This window comes from Mastomys coucha, unplaced genomic scaffold (genome assembly GCF_008632895.1).
Source record: "Mastomys coucha isolate ucsf_1 unplaced genomic scaffold, UCSF_Mcou_1 pScaffold5, whole genome shotgun sequence".
NCBI classification, from domain to species: domain Eukaryota; kingdom Metazoa; phylum Chordata; class Mammalia; order Rodentia; family Muridae; genus Mastomys; species Mastomys coucha.
In genome coordinates this window covers 106,283,722-106,297,534 of record NW_022196911.1, presented here as the reverse complement: position 1 = coordinate 106,297,534, position 13,813 = coordinate 106,283,722, and the positions used below count along the sequence as shown (strand labels likewise).

Here is a 13,813-nt window from a genome sequence, read left to right as displayed (position 1 = left end):
AGCCTTACAAAGGATAATAGATGGAAAATATCAACATAAGGAGCAAAACTACACCCTAGAAGAAGCAAAAAAACTAATCTTTCAACAAACCCACACAAACCTAATTCCACCTCTTACAACAAAAACAACAGGAAGTAACAATTACTTGTTCTTACTATCTTAATATGAAAATTAATATTACCAACATATCCTAATCGATTGAAATCCAAAAATATGAGGAATTAGAAATTTGTTGATTGTCATCCAATGGTCTCTCTAATTTGGTAATTGGAGTAATAGGTCCAATATTGTATAATCCATATACACTTTCAGCTTGTTTGTACGTGACAGTGTTTTGCTGTGTACAACATAAGGGTCTTGAAATTTTGCTTCTCCTATCTCAGCCTTTTTATTAGTAGTATTGTTTTTTTTAACGATTTATTTATTTATTATTATATGTATGAGTACACTGTAGCTGTACAGATGGCCGTGAGCCATCATGTGGCTGCTGGGAATTGAACTCAGGACCTCTGCTTGCTCCTGCCCCACTCGCTCCTGCCCGCTTGCTCCAGAGTAATTCACTGTAGCTGTCCTCAGACACACCAGAAGAGGGCATTAGATCTCATTACGGGTGGTTGTAAGTCACCATGTGGTTGCTGGGATCCGAACTCAGGACCTTCAGAAGAGCAGTCAGTGCTCTTACCTGCTGAGCCATCTTGCCAGCCCCAGTAATCCTGTTTATTTCATGTTTTTACACTATACTATGGTTTTCAGAACATCTTACATATTTCAAAAGTATTTATATCCCCAAAAGAATCATAGACAATCAAATTGGGAAGGGGCTTGTAAGAGAACAATGAAGAGTGAGACTGAATGCTTTACTTGATGTTTGTAACTCTTGTATCAAGTTTGAAGAGGACTTTATAAGTCACTCTTTCTCTGAGATGAATGCTTTTCCAAATTATCACAGCCAATGAACCAAATTCTTACTCTCACCTAATGTCTGTGCCACCCTCCATGCAGAACCATTGTTCACTGAACCAGTTGGTGAATGACTTTATGGATAGATCTTCTTAATACACACACCATTTCTTAAATGAATGTAACCTGTTCTTTGTGGGCTGAGAATAAAGTCACTCACTCAAGTCAAATAGCTTTGACCATAGCAGGAAGTCTGTATCCAAAAATCGTGCCTATAATTCATTCCTTGGCACAGCAGAACTGTCAACTCTCAGCTTAGCTACAATGGAGGTAAAATCCTTTGGTGATGTGAGGGTCATTGAAGTACAGCCTTATTACAATGAAATCCAATGTCTAAAAATTGTTCTTATTTTGGGTTTGTACCAGAGTAAGAGCCAAGATTTTAAGCTCTTCTAAAAACAAAACAAACAAACAAAAAGACTTTATATATTTATGTTCATTTAAGAAAATACTAGTAGTGATGTATTATTTTGAAATACACAGTTAATATGTTTGGAGTTATTTAAAATTTATATTGAGAAAAAGGTATGTATTTTCAGTATTGCTGTAGACAATTATCTACATAAGATTGTTAAATTGATTGTTGTTTTGCATCAAACAACTTTATAATACTCATTTGTATTGTTATAATATTTTATAAATTTTAAAAATATGACAAAAAAGGTATTGTAGGTATTGAAGGGAAACAAGAATGTGATTTAATTCTATTTACTTGAAATATGTTTTTAAATGTTAACAAATTCAGATAAATTGAAATCATGTAACTTTCCTCATCATAATGCAATAAAACTTTAAAAAAAATTATACCGAATTATAACATCTCACTTTAAGTGACACAAATACTAACCATTTGATGGGCATGCTTTTAAATGTTTTGATAATTTTATGTGTATGTAATTAATTTTATTATATTCAGCACCCTTTAGCTTTTCTCTTCTCCCTTCCTCTCACATTAAAACCCTTTTTGTTCTCCAAAACCTTCCCTCCCACTTCATGTCTCTTTGTGACCCATTACATTTCACCAGGGTTACTTGCATGGGAGTGGGTATGAACAACTCAGTAGCCGCACCACTGAGGAAAATGATACTTGCTCCCTAGCTGCTATTAATGACCTGTGAACTCATGAATGGGAAGCCTAGGTCTTGGGTAGATGACTGCAGTTGCTGTGAATTCATGAATGGGAAGCCCATGTCTTACACAGGAGTTCACAGCTCTCCATCCCCATCCTAGGCCTTTTATATTCGTTTTGCTTCTTCTGTTTCAGTGTTCCCTGAGCCTTGACATTCTATTTAGTTCTGAACACTTAAGAATCACTTAGTGTCCACACCACATATGAATCTCATTCCATTGTAAAAGGAGCCTTCTTTGACCATAGCTGAGAACAACTCTGATCTCTGACTGTAAACACGAATGCTTAGCAAGCATCTGGGTATGCTTTGAAGCCAGCCTTTTCCCATGAGTGTACTAAGAAGGAATGTTATTCATCTTCGGAATACTAATTATTATGAAAACCTTGACAGATTCTGTTTATTGGACCACATAATCCATTAATTATAATTTTAAATGGCCTTTATAATTTCTGCATGCTACTGCTCATTTTCACGAAGTGCCATAACCAACTCATAAATCTTGGAACTTGTTCAGTCATGCTAAAACCTTTTTTTGTACAAGTCCAATAAGGTGCTTCTTAGAGTAGCAGAGGGTAGAGAAGCGTGCTTGTAAAGTTGAATTGCTTGCCAGCTTGCCACTTGTCTCAGAAGCAAAATGGCCAGGCAAACAAAGTTCAGACTTAGCCACGAGAGGTGATCCCAGGGAAGAGAGGCAGGTCATTCCCCTTCTCCCCATTTACAAGGCAGAAATACTTTAGAAAGTGGCTGGGGGGAAGGGCAGAGGTCTGTGCAACTATGCTAAAAGAGAGTGTCCATAACCAAGCTAGAGAGGGAGAAGAGAGTGTCAGTAACCAAGCTAGAGAGAGACAAGAGAGACAGGATCATAACTGGCAAACATTCCATGGTGTAGGGAGGAGAAACTCAAGCGCATAGTCCCTCTGAAGCCATGGAGGAGCAGAAGGTTAGAAGCAGGTCTCTGCCAGTGTCCATAGCACAGCCTACCCTAGCAGGACTCCCCAACTCTAGCTACAGATGCGGTTCCTTGCCACCCACCACCTAGCTTTAACTCCTTCCATGACTTGCCTGCTCTGGGACTGGTGTGTCAGCGCTGGCTTGTCTTGCAGGTGGCTTCAAGAGTCACCTTTTACATCTGTTCCCAATCTCTGTCCTGGGCCCTTCTTCACTCTACGCAATGTTACTTCTGTCTTCCGAGTTTGGCCAAAGATACATCAAACCTCATCCTTCTATAGGCCTTTGCTCCTGGTCTTTGATCTACGAATGTGTCTCTCTTAGCCCTGTCCACACCTAGTGCCTTCTTCTCCTCTCCTGACACGGTAATTCAACAGGATAATGACCTGAAGGAGGTAAAAAGGAAATCTAGTTCAATACAACTTAACTGGCATTGTCTCAACTGTCTAGCGTCTGATCATGACTAGTTTATTTTTGTCGTATTTAAGAACAAGACAACTTTGGGTAAAAGTTTTCTCATAACAATTATCACAGTAAATATTAAGGCTGGACTATATAAAAAATAAAGTTGTCATGTTAGAGAATTATAGTAAGGTATTTTTGGGGGGGTGCTCAGCTATGTAATGTTAAGATGCGGTGAGTGTGGCATAGTTCATTTGTCTTTTTCTTTTTAAAACATGATTGGCTAGGGAAAAAGACTAGCCCATCCCCATCACTTGCTGGCCAGCCTGCCCTGCCTACTTAATGAGTTCCAGACCAATGAGAGACCCTGTCTCAAAAACCAAAGCAGGGTCTGAGGAGGTAGCTCAGTTGGTAAAGGGCTTGTCTTATGTGAGGTAGAGGGTCATGGCTGGCACTCAGGTTTCTACTTTTATCTCCCCAGCCACTGTGGTATGCATGTGCCCACACTCACATACTCTCAAACAAGTCTAAGTCTAAAACATTCATTGATCTTTTAAAAGCCTTCAAATGGCATTATAACTGGACATGTTCATGAGGTACAAGTGAAGATCTTTGGATATGCTTCCAGTGTGGGGTGATTAAATCAGGTCACTTTTGTGCATGCTCCTTATAGTCATCATTCTGTGCAGTAAATGCCAGAGCTCACTCTGGCTGCCTAATGAAACCGCTGGTTTGGATCAATCCCTCTCTTCCTTTTATGCCCATTCTTCCTGCCTCCACTGCTCATTATTCTGCTTGTTTATACATCTGGTTGTGAGCCTCCCCTTTAAGGACTGAGCCTGTGAGCCTCCCCTTTAAGGACTGAGCTATTCCTTCAAGTTTAACTTGTTTAAATGGGGCATGTGCATACTAATGAAATCAGGCAGTGTCTGTCTTCTGCGCCTACTTCATTTCACATCCCACATTATCAATTCAATCAACCTGACACAGACCTAGATGCACTGAAGAAGAGGGACTCTCAACTAAGGAATTGAGACCATCAGATTGCACTATGGGCACGTCCATGGGGCATCTTCTTGATTTCTGATTGATGTAGAAAGGCCCAGAGCACCATGGGAAGTACCACATTTGGCCAGGTGTGTCTGGGCTATATAAGAAATGTAACTGAGCAAGTAAGGGAAACTTAAGCCAGTAAGCAGCATCCCTCCATGGTGTCTGCCTCGCTTCCTGCTTTCAGGTTCCTGTACTGCGTTCCTGCCTTGACTTCTGTCAAGAATGGACCGTGAGGTGGAAATTGCCTTTGGTCAGAGTTTTATCGCAGCCATAGAAAGAAAAGCATCTCATATTTCCTAGGTCTGTCCATGTTATCACAGACAAAAGGAGACCTTCACATCTTAAAGGCTAAGTAGTATTACACTGAGTCTGTGCCACCGCATTTGGGAACCTGTTAATCCTGTAGTAGACATTTGGTCGATTTCATCTTCTCAACTGCAAATAGTGTTACAAGGAACACAGGACTGAAAATAGCATTTTGGTTGAAAAAGCAAAGCAAAGAAGAAAAGAAAAGGAGCCTTCAATCCCTTTTGAAAGCATTCCAGGAAATGGACTTTCCAGGTCATACCTCAGCCGTGTTCTCCCCATCCCCCACAGTCCCAGGTCATACCTCAGCCATGTTCTCCCCATCCCCCTCAGTCCCAGGTCATACCTCAACCGTGTCCTGTGTGCCCTGCACCCCCTGCAGGAGACATCCTGCAGTTTTCCATAACTGACTATACTAATTCGCATTTGTACCAACTAAGGACAACAGTTCCATTTTCTCCACCTCATCATTTTAACTTCCTCCTTTGTTGATAGTAGCTTCTCTACCTTTGTGAAGTGATATCTCGCCACTTATTTGTACATACATGCTCATATGTGTGCATGTGTGAGCTTGTGTGTAGAGCCAAGAGGTTAATGTTGGATGTCTTCCTCAGTCATCCTCTTCTTTCTTTCTTTCTTTCTTTCTTTTTTTTTTTTTTTTTTTTTTTGAGAAAGGGTTTCTCCGTATAGTCCTGGCTGTCCTGGAACTCACTCAGTAGACCAGACTGTCCTTGAACTCCCAAATCTGCCTGCCTCTGCCTCCCAAGTGCTGGGGTTAAAGGCATGAGCCACCCCTGGGTTTACTCATTTGCATTGATTATCTAGTCATCAAGTTCTGTCCCTGTCTACCCAGCTTTGGGGCTATAGGTGTAACACTGCTGCACCTGTACCGTGGATGTTGGGTTGGATTTGGGTCCTTGTGCTCAGGTGGAAAGCGCTTTAGCCATTCCTCCAGCGCTTTGCCCTGGTTTTTATTTGCATTTCCCTGTGGATCATCTTTAAATATAAGAGAATGTGGCACCTTTTCACACACTTGAGTCTGCGCATTTGTTCTCAGGATGAATCCTTCTGCCTTTCTGAGATTATTTGGGGAATAGTACCGAGTTTGAGGCCTGACAGTGACCTTTTCTCCATAGGTGCTGCTGAAGGGGAGCAGCCCAGGGGGCACCCCGGAGTTCCTAGGGTACTGTCCTCAGGAAAACGCTCTGTGGCTCAACCTGACAGTGAGGGAACATCTGGAGATATTTGCAGCCATAAAGGGGATGAGAAAAAGTGATGCTGATGTGGCCATTGCAAGGTACACAGGGGTCTGTCTGCACCTGTTCGCTTCTGTTCCCAGGTGATGGGGAAAAGGTTCATTACAGTAAATATGGAACAGGAGTTCCTACTGCATGACGAGGTGGGGTGGAGAAAAATTCCAAAGTTTTATTCACTTTCATTTGAAGGATGGAGGAAATGGTCAGTATTCAATAGTAACTGATGGAGTTTACTTTAAATATAAACTAAATTGTAGAAGTATCTGAACACCATACTAACGATTTAAAATACAGGTAAATGCATCTCTCCTGGTCGCCACTCCTCCATCTTGGCCAGGCTCATTGCCCCACCCTCCCATCATCTCTCTTCATCACAGAGTGGACAGTGATGTTCCGATGTTTCTCTACAGGTTGGCGGATGCGCTCAAGCTGCAGGACCAGCTGAAGTCTCCGGTGAAGACACTGTCAGAGGGAGTGAAGAGAAAGGTACAGGCAGGGCTCAGGGGGAAGAGCTTCGAGCAATACCTCAGGGGACACACTTGAGGTGATGCCACATGGGCTGCCCCTCTTGTTGCAGCTGTGCTTTGTGCTGAGCATCCTGGGGAACCCTTCTGTGGTACTTCTGGATGAGCCATCCACCGGGATGGACCCCGAGGGGCAGCAGCAAATGTGGTGAGGAACTGCCCCCCCCCCCAACCCCGTCATGGCTGCACCACAGCTGGTGGGGAGTTCATGAATTGTGTCAATATTGCTAGACAAACAAAAATAAGTGCGGTCAACACCATGCATATGCCTAAAAACTATTATTTGGGGGGGGGGGAAACCCGTACAGATGTTTCCTGATGGTTTACAGCCAAGTTCGATGAAGGAAAATTGAGCTGTGGAGAACTGAATCCTTTTGTTTGGTCTCATAAACAGTTCCTTTTTACTCAGAATGTTTGCTCTCAAGCATCCTTCTTCTAAGTATTTTCTCATGGCAGCCTCTGCTGTGTCACTAGGGTTTCTCTAGCCACCAACTTGACAGTCCTCTTCCTCCATGCGTCCATCTTGCTTGGTCTGCATTGATTACTTCTCATCCCTGCCACGTGGCATTTCCTCTCTCCTACGCCCAGAAGAGTCGGAGGACTTCTGTTCATCTCAGTTCTTCTCCTGACAATATAGGCAGGCTATCCAGGCCACCTTCGCAAACACAGAGAGGGGCGCCCTCCTGACCACCCATTACATGGCGGAGGCTGAGGCTGTGTGTGACCGCGTGGCCATCATGGTGTCTGGGAGGCTGAGGTAGGTGCCTGTTTCCATCCCACACCTGTCCACTCTGTAATGATCAGATGAAACAAATTTGCTTTTTTAAGCAAATCAGCATTCACGGGTAAGAGTTGGAGTTGCCACCTCCCTGCGTAACAGTGAAGAGACTGATTGAGGTGCTTGAGTGGGGATCTGCGCATGCTCACAGGCACCATTCCCACATTTGTCTTGTGCTTTTGTAATTCCTAATCCTGCCCCAGATGTATTGGATCCATCCAACATCTAAAGAGCAAATTTGGTAAAGAATATCTCCTGGAGATGAAGGTGAAGACCCCCACGCAGGTGGAGCCACTCAACACGGAGATCTTGAGGCTTTTCCCTCAGGCTGCTCGGCAGGAAAGGTAAGCATAGTTTCGGGGGGGGGGTGCTTGTGTATGTGTTTCTGTTGGTCAGTCTGTCTGTCTGCCCATGAAGGTGTGCACACACGTGTACACATAAACACATAAGCTTCCATGTACACGCGCGCGCGCGCACAAACGCTATAGGCCACAAGTAAATGTCCCTTGCCTTCCTTCCGTTATCATCCTCTGTCTTATCCTTTGAGACAGTGTCCCAGTCTTTCCCTGAGCCTGAGCTAAGTATTTTGCTACACTAGCTTGCCAGCAAGCTCTAGGGATGAGCCTGTTTCTGCCCAGCCCTCTCCTAGCCCCAACCAGTGCCTGGATTACAGAAACACTCAGCCACATCCAGTTTTTGTGAGTTCTGAGTTATAAACTTAAGTCCTCCCTCGCGCTTGCAGGGCAGGCACTGTCCTGGCTGAGTCATCTCGCCAACCCACAGTCACTGGTTTTGATCTAGCAAAGTACACCCACTTTCCCCTGGGATTTGTTTGGCTTGGTAGACACTGTGGGTCATGTTTACAAACCTCAAAGAGGTCACTGAACTGTTGGTACTGCTTAAAGTTTACTAGAGAACAGAGAGCTGGTTGTAAATCTGAAGTCACATGTGGGTGGCCCAACTATGTGGCAGATTCTGTCCAGGTCTTGGGTTATCCAATTGTCAACTCGATCTTTAAAGTAAGAGCCATTTTAAGCCAATCCTGGGTAAGACGTGGAGTTGCCACTTTACTTAACAGAGAGGAGACTCTGATTTGGGTGTGGTGATGTGGTGGTGACCTAAGCATGGTCACAGGCACCCTCCCCACGTTTGTCTTGTGCCTTTGTAATTCCTAGCCCTGCTCCTGATACATTGGATCCATCCAACAGGTAAAGAGCAAATTTGTCAAGGAGTGTCTGCTGAATGAATTCCTTGGGTAAAATCCCAGTACTTATGGCAATACACTAATTGTATTTCACCAGTGTCTTTATTAATAGAAGCTTCAGACAGACACAAGTAAGATTATAATGATGGAGCTGACTGGTGACAAGAGCATAAGTCTTATTTTTACTCCATGTTTGTAAGACCCTTAAATCTGTATAAACAATCTCACACAGACATAATCAATAAACGTGGGCTGGTGAAATATAATGCTCTGTAAATGAAACAAAATAAAACCTTTGAAGTGAAGTCAGTCTGTCTGATTCTGTGTGTGGACAATAGGGAGTTAAATGCGTGCCTGACCAGCAGTTGGTGAACTCTGGGCCCCTTCTGAAGAAATCGTGCTTTTATTTCCTGAGGACTTTCAGGGACCCCTTTGCATGAGAATAGCATTGAGAGTTGGGGGAGGAAGTGCCTAAATGTGGACTCTGTACTGAATAAGTAGATTCCAAGCCAGTTTGGAAATTTTAGGAAGCTGTGGTGTGATAAAAGGAGCCTGTGTTCCCAGTTGAGCCTGTGTTTCCTGGTTGAAAAACCAGTCTCAAAATGTTGCCCACACTGGCCCTACATGGGTCCTTCCAAGGAGCCTGAGATACTGAACTCATCCATCTTTCCCTCTCTTCCTTCTTGTCAACTGGTCTGCACCAGTAACCTCACTCTCAGAGATTCAATTACACCGAAGAGTCTCATTTATGAAAAGAAACGCAGTGGGTGCCATAGATGTTAAACCACTTGCTTAGACACTAACCCAGCCTTCCTCTCTTCCCAGGTACTCTTCTCTGATGGTCTATAAACTGCCCAGGGAGGATGTGCAACCTTTATCCCAGGCCTTCTTCAAATTAGAGACAGGTAAGAGACTTGTTAGAGATCAGACATTTCCAGAACTTAAAAGAGCCCACGGAGGTGAGAAACTGAATCAGAGCATTCTGGGTAATTCTGAGCATTCAGAGTTCCTTTTGAAATATACAAGCAGAAAACTAAAGAGGTAAGCTAGTTCTGCACAGGCATATGCATGGTAAAGTTTGTTGTTTTCATTTGTATTTAATTTTTTTCCTACTTTGCACATAGGAAAGTATAAAAACAATAAGACAAAGTTCACAATACTTTGAAGGTTACATTATTTTAGATCTAAAATCAAGTTCACTTTAGAGGTCATATTAAAAGTGTATATTTTTAAAACTAAACTGTATTTTACTTGACCTATGAATAATGTTTATAATGACCTCTAAACTCACGTGTAAGTCTGAATAACCTGGTGTCCTGTGGTGGGCTTCAGTGTAAATTAGAACACACTGTATTCATCCTTTGAACAGAGCTTTGTGTTGCCCGTCCTTTGGTTTTCATGTTCTGCTTGTCTGAGTGATCCCAAGAACTCTTTGCTTTTACTGCTCAATGCCACCTTCTCTTGCCTGTCACCTGCCCTACCGAGGAAGAGAGCCATCTCCTGTCCCACAGATATCTTCTGGTTTCTGCTGGCTGCATCCAAAGTTGTCTTGAAGTATCTTCTTCTCATTGTTGAAATTCAGCACCTAAACTTTCTGGGACATGTGATCCTTCACAGTATTCCTAAGATTAACATCACTGTCATGACTCTTGGGGTTCTTGGAGGGCATCTTTCCACTAAAATCCTGTATACCATTTATCATGACTTGAACTGTACCCTTCTGTTGAAATTGGTTAAACAGAGAGTTTTCCATGCTGTGGGGACTTTTTAGATAACTTCTGACTTTATCTCTGTGTCTTTCTTTTCTCTTTTCCACAATCTCTTCCCCTCACAACCTACTTCTGTGTCAAGTCTACTTAATCAATGATTCCTGTCAGGAAAGAAAGTGTCATGGGTGTCCTTGCATCCCATGATGCCGGTCTTTAAAAAACTGCATAGCATGCAAATGGAGTGCTGGCTCTTTCCCTACCAAATTGAAGCAGACATTGTATATATTTCAGATATGTAATGTGCTCAGAAAAAAAAAAAGTGTGTCAGTTCATTTAATGGTTCCCTGCAATTTGCTGCTATTCATGACTTGTGATGACTTAGTATACGTACAAGACTTAACATACAAGAGTCCTGACATGTGGTTTTTCTTACACAGTTAAGCAGAGCTTTGACCTGGAGGAGTACAGCCTCTCACAGTCTACCCTGGAGCAGGTGGGTCAATTTCAAGGACTTGTGTTCACAAATATTAAATGCATGATCTTTGGATTCAGACAAGACAAGAGTCTTGTGACTCCAGTTTTGTAAAAAGCATTGGAATATGTTTCCATGCACCTTCCAGGCATGATAGATAGGAGTGCGTTTAGTTCAGATAAGTCATTAAATTTGCTATTGTTATTTGTTTATGTGCCTCTATGGAAAAACAGTTTTTTTGCCATGTGCAGCAAGTCAGCCACAGGCAGTTTGCCCTTGTGCATGTGCATTGACTCTTCTTAACCATTGGAGTATACATTGTCTGACACTCTGAATAAATTTGGCTATTACATGAAAAAAAAAGAAGCATTGTGATCTCTCTCTCTCTCTCTCTCTCTCTCTCTCTCTCTCTCTCTCTCTCTCCTCCCCCTGCTTTTTCCCCTCCCTCTCCCCTCTTCTCCCCCCTCAGGTCTTCCTGGAACTCTCCAAGGAACAGGAGCTGGATGGTTTTGAAGAGGAACTTGATCCCTCAGTGAAGTGGAAGCTCCTCCCACAGGAAGAGCCTTAATGCTGAAATTTTTAGCTATGGCTGTTTTTTATTCTCTAGTTGCTCAAAGCAATTTTGTCTTTAATGCTACATAGCCATTGTGCATGAGTAAACCATTTGGCCATGGAGGTAGAAGGTACTGATTATATCATGATTATGCAGCTCTTATGAATGGGATTAGGAGCATGGGAAAAGCCATTAACTAACTCACTCTCTATAATTTTGCTCTGTAGTATCATCATTTTAAAACACATTAATTGTATGCATTCCTGAGGTGAACTGTTTGTTACAACTGAAGTTGTGACATTTCAGTATATGTATGTAGTGTGCATAAAGGGTACCCATCCTCTTTTCTGTCCTGTCTTCCCATCCCTCCCTCAGCACTCTTCTTAGCCCTTTATGCCCCCTCTACTTTCCACATTTGGTTTGGTGTGTATTTCTGCATATAAGAGAAAGTATATACTTCTTGAGTGTGTGTCTAGCTTAGTTTGTTCAGCATGGTGCCCTCCAATTCCATGTATTTCCCTTCAGATGACAGGATTCCCTTCTTTGTCACAGATTAGTGATCCTTCGTCGTGTATAGATATTACGTTTCTTTGGACCTTTGTTTGTTGATAAGTTTCTAGACTGATTCTTTATCTTATATATTGTGAATAGTACCATAATAAACATGAATGTGTATGCAATTCTTTTTAAGATTAGTCACCTATTTTCTACATACATGCAAGGATGGAAGAAGTAGATTCTACCACAGGGATGAGTTTGGATTGGGGAGGATTTCTACCCTGATTGGTACAATGGCTATATTATAAATACACATTTCCACTAGTCCTATATTATCATTCTTTTTCTCTAAATTTTCATCAGCAGCTTAAAAAAGTTTAATGATAGCTTTTCTAACTAGGATGAAATAGATTCTCATTAGAGCTTTGGTTTTTAGGTTTTTATCTCCCATAAGACAAGAATTGATTTTATTTTGTTTTTTGAGATATATCTTTTAGTCCTTTATGTATCAAAGATATTAATCTTAAAACAGATGAAGAGCTAGTAAATTTTTTCTCCCACTCTGTGGGTTGTCTCTTTGCTTTTGTGACTGATTGCTTTGTATAAAACCCTGCAGTAGTTGGTTTTTTCAACTTGACAGAAACCTAGACACATCTGGGAAGAAGAAATCTTAATTGAGAAAAATGACTTCATAAGGTCAGTTTGTATATAAGCCTATGGCATTTTCTTGGTTAGTAATAAGGTGGGGAGCCTCTCTCACAGTTCCCTAAGGTTTTATCATGTGCCATTCCTCTGTTCTGACAGTGTGCCTTGTGAAGTTCTAGAGAAAGTATGAGAGTCCCTTAAAGACTATCAAGATTGTTCAGTTCTTTGAATTACTATAATCCTGAACAAAACTCAAATCCAAGTGGACCAAAAACCTCAACATAAAACCAGAAACACTGAACCCAATACAAGAAACAGTGAGAAATAGCTTTGAATGCATTGGTATGGGAGACAACTTCCTAAACAGAACACCAAACCTCTCAGGCACTAAGATCAACAATTAATAAATGGAACCCCATGAAACTGAAAAGCTTTTGTAAACAAAAGGTACCATCAGACAAAATGGCAGCCTACAGAATGAGAAAAGATTTTCATCACTTCTACATCTGACAGAGAGCTAATATCCCCCCAAATAAAAAAGCCCCAAGAAAACTAGATATCAACAAACTAATCCAATTTTAAAAATGGAGCACATATCTAATCAGAATTCTCAATAGAAGAACTTCTAATGGCTGAGTAGACTTAAAGAGATAGTCAACATCTTTAGCCATTAGGGAAATGAAAATCTAAACTACTTTAAGATTCCATCTTATATCTGTCAGAATGACTGAAACCAAAAAACACAAGTGACAGCTTATTCTGACAGGGATGTGGAGGAAGGAGAACACTTCTTCATTGCTGATGGGAGTGCAAACTTGTACAGCCCCTATGTAAATCAATATGTCAGTTCCTCAGAAAGTGGAGAATTGATCTACCTCAAATCCAGCTATGCCACTCTTAGGCGTATATCCAAAGGATGCCCCATCCTACCACAAGGACATTTGCTCAACCTTGTTCATTGTAGCTTTGTTCATAACAGCCAGACACTGGATACAACCGAGATACCCTCCATGAAAATGGATAAAGAATGTGTGGTATATTTGCACAATAGACTATCACTCGGCTGTTAGGATAATGACATCATGAAATTTACAGGCAATTTGAGTGGAACTAGAAAACATCATCCGGAGTGAGGTAGCCCAAGCCACAGACAAACATGGTAAGTACTCACTTATAAGACATCATGCTACAATCCATAGACCTAGAGAGGCTAAGTAACAAGGAAAGCTCAAGGGGTGTAGACCTCCCTGGTAAGGAAAAATAGAATAGATTTTCCTAGTGAACTGGAGCCAGGTGGGGATGGGAACAGAAAGGATTAGGCAGAAGGTGGGAGTGACAGAGGGGGAGAATCCTGGGAGAGATAGCTGAAACTGGG

The 13,813-nt window shown here is 41.8% G+C and overlaps 1 protein-coding gene across 1 annotated transcript in view; it reads left to right on the top strand.

The window, feature by feature from the left end:
- LOC116077233 (ATP-binding cassette sub-family A member 8-A) overlaps positions 1 to 11,975 on the top strand; it is a 73,417-nt gene extending 61,442 nt beyond the window's left edge. Inside the window, exons 32-39 of the mRNA XM_031351623.1 lie at positions 5,936 to 6,096; positions 6,466 to 6,541; positions 6,633 to 6,727; positions 7,217 to 7,336; positions 7,561 to 7,701; positions 9,387 to 9,466; positions 10,708 to 10,763; positions 11,212 to 11,975. Of these exons, the coding sequence (XP_031207483.1) occupies positions 5,936 to 6,096; positions 6,466 to 6,541; positions 6,633 to 6,727; positions 7,217 to 7,336; positions 7,561 to 7,701; positions 9,387 to 9,466; positions 10,708 to 10,763; positions 11,212 to 11,310 (828 nt within the window). The 3' untranslated portion in view covers positions 11,311 to 11,975. The remainder of the gene's footprint in view (positions 1 to 5,935; positions 6,097 to 6,465; positions 6,542 to 6,632; positions 6,728 to 7,216; positions 7,337 to 7,560; positions 7,702 to 9,386; positions 9,467 to 10,707; positions 10,764 to 11,211) is intronic.
- The last annotated feature ends 1,838 nt before the right edge of the window (positions 11,976 to 13,813 follow it).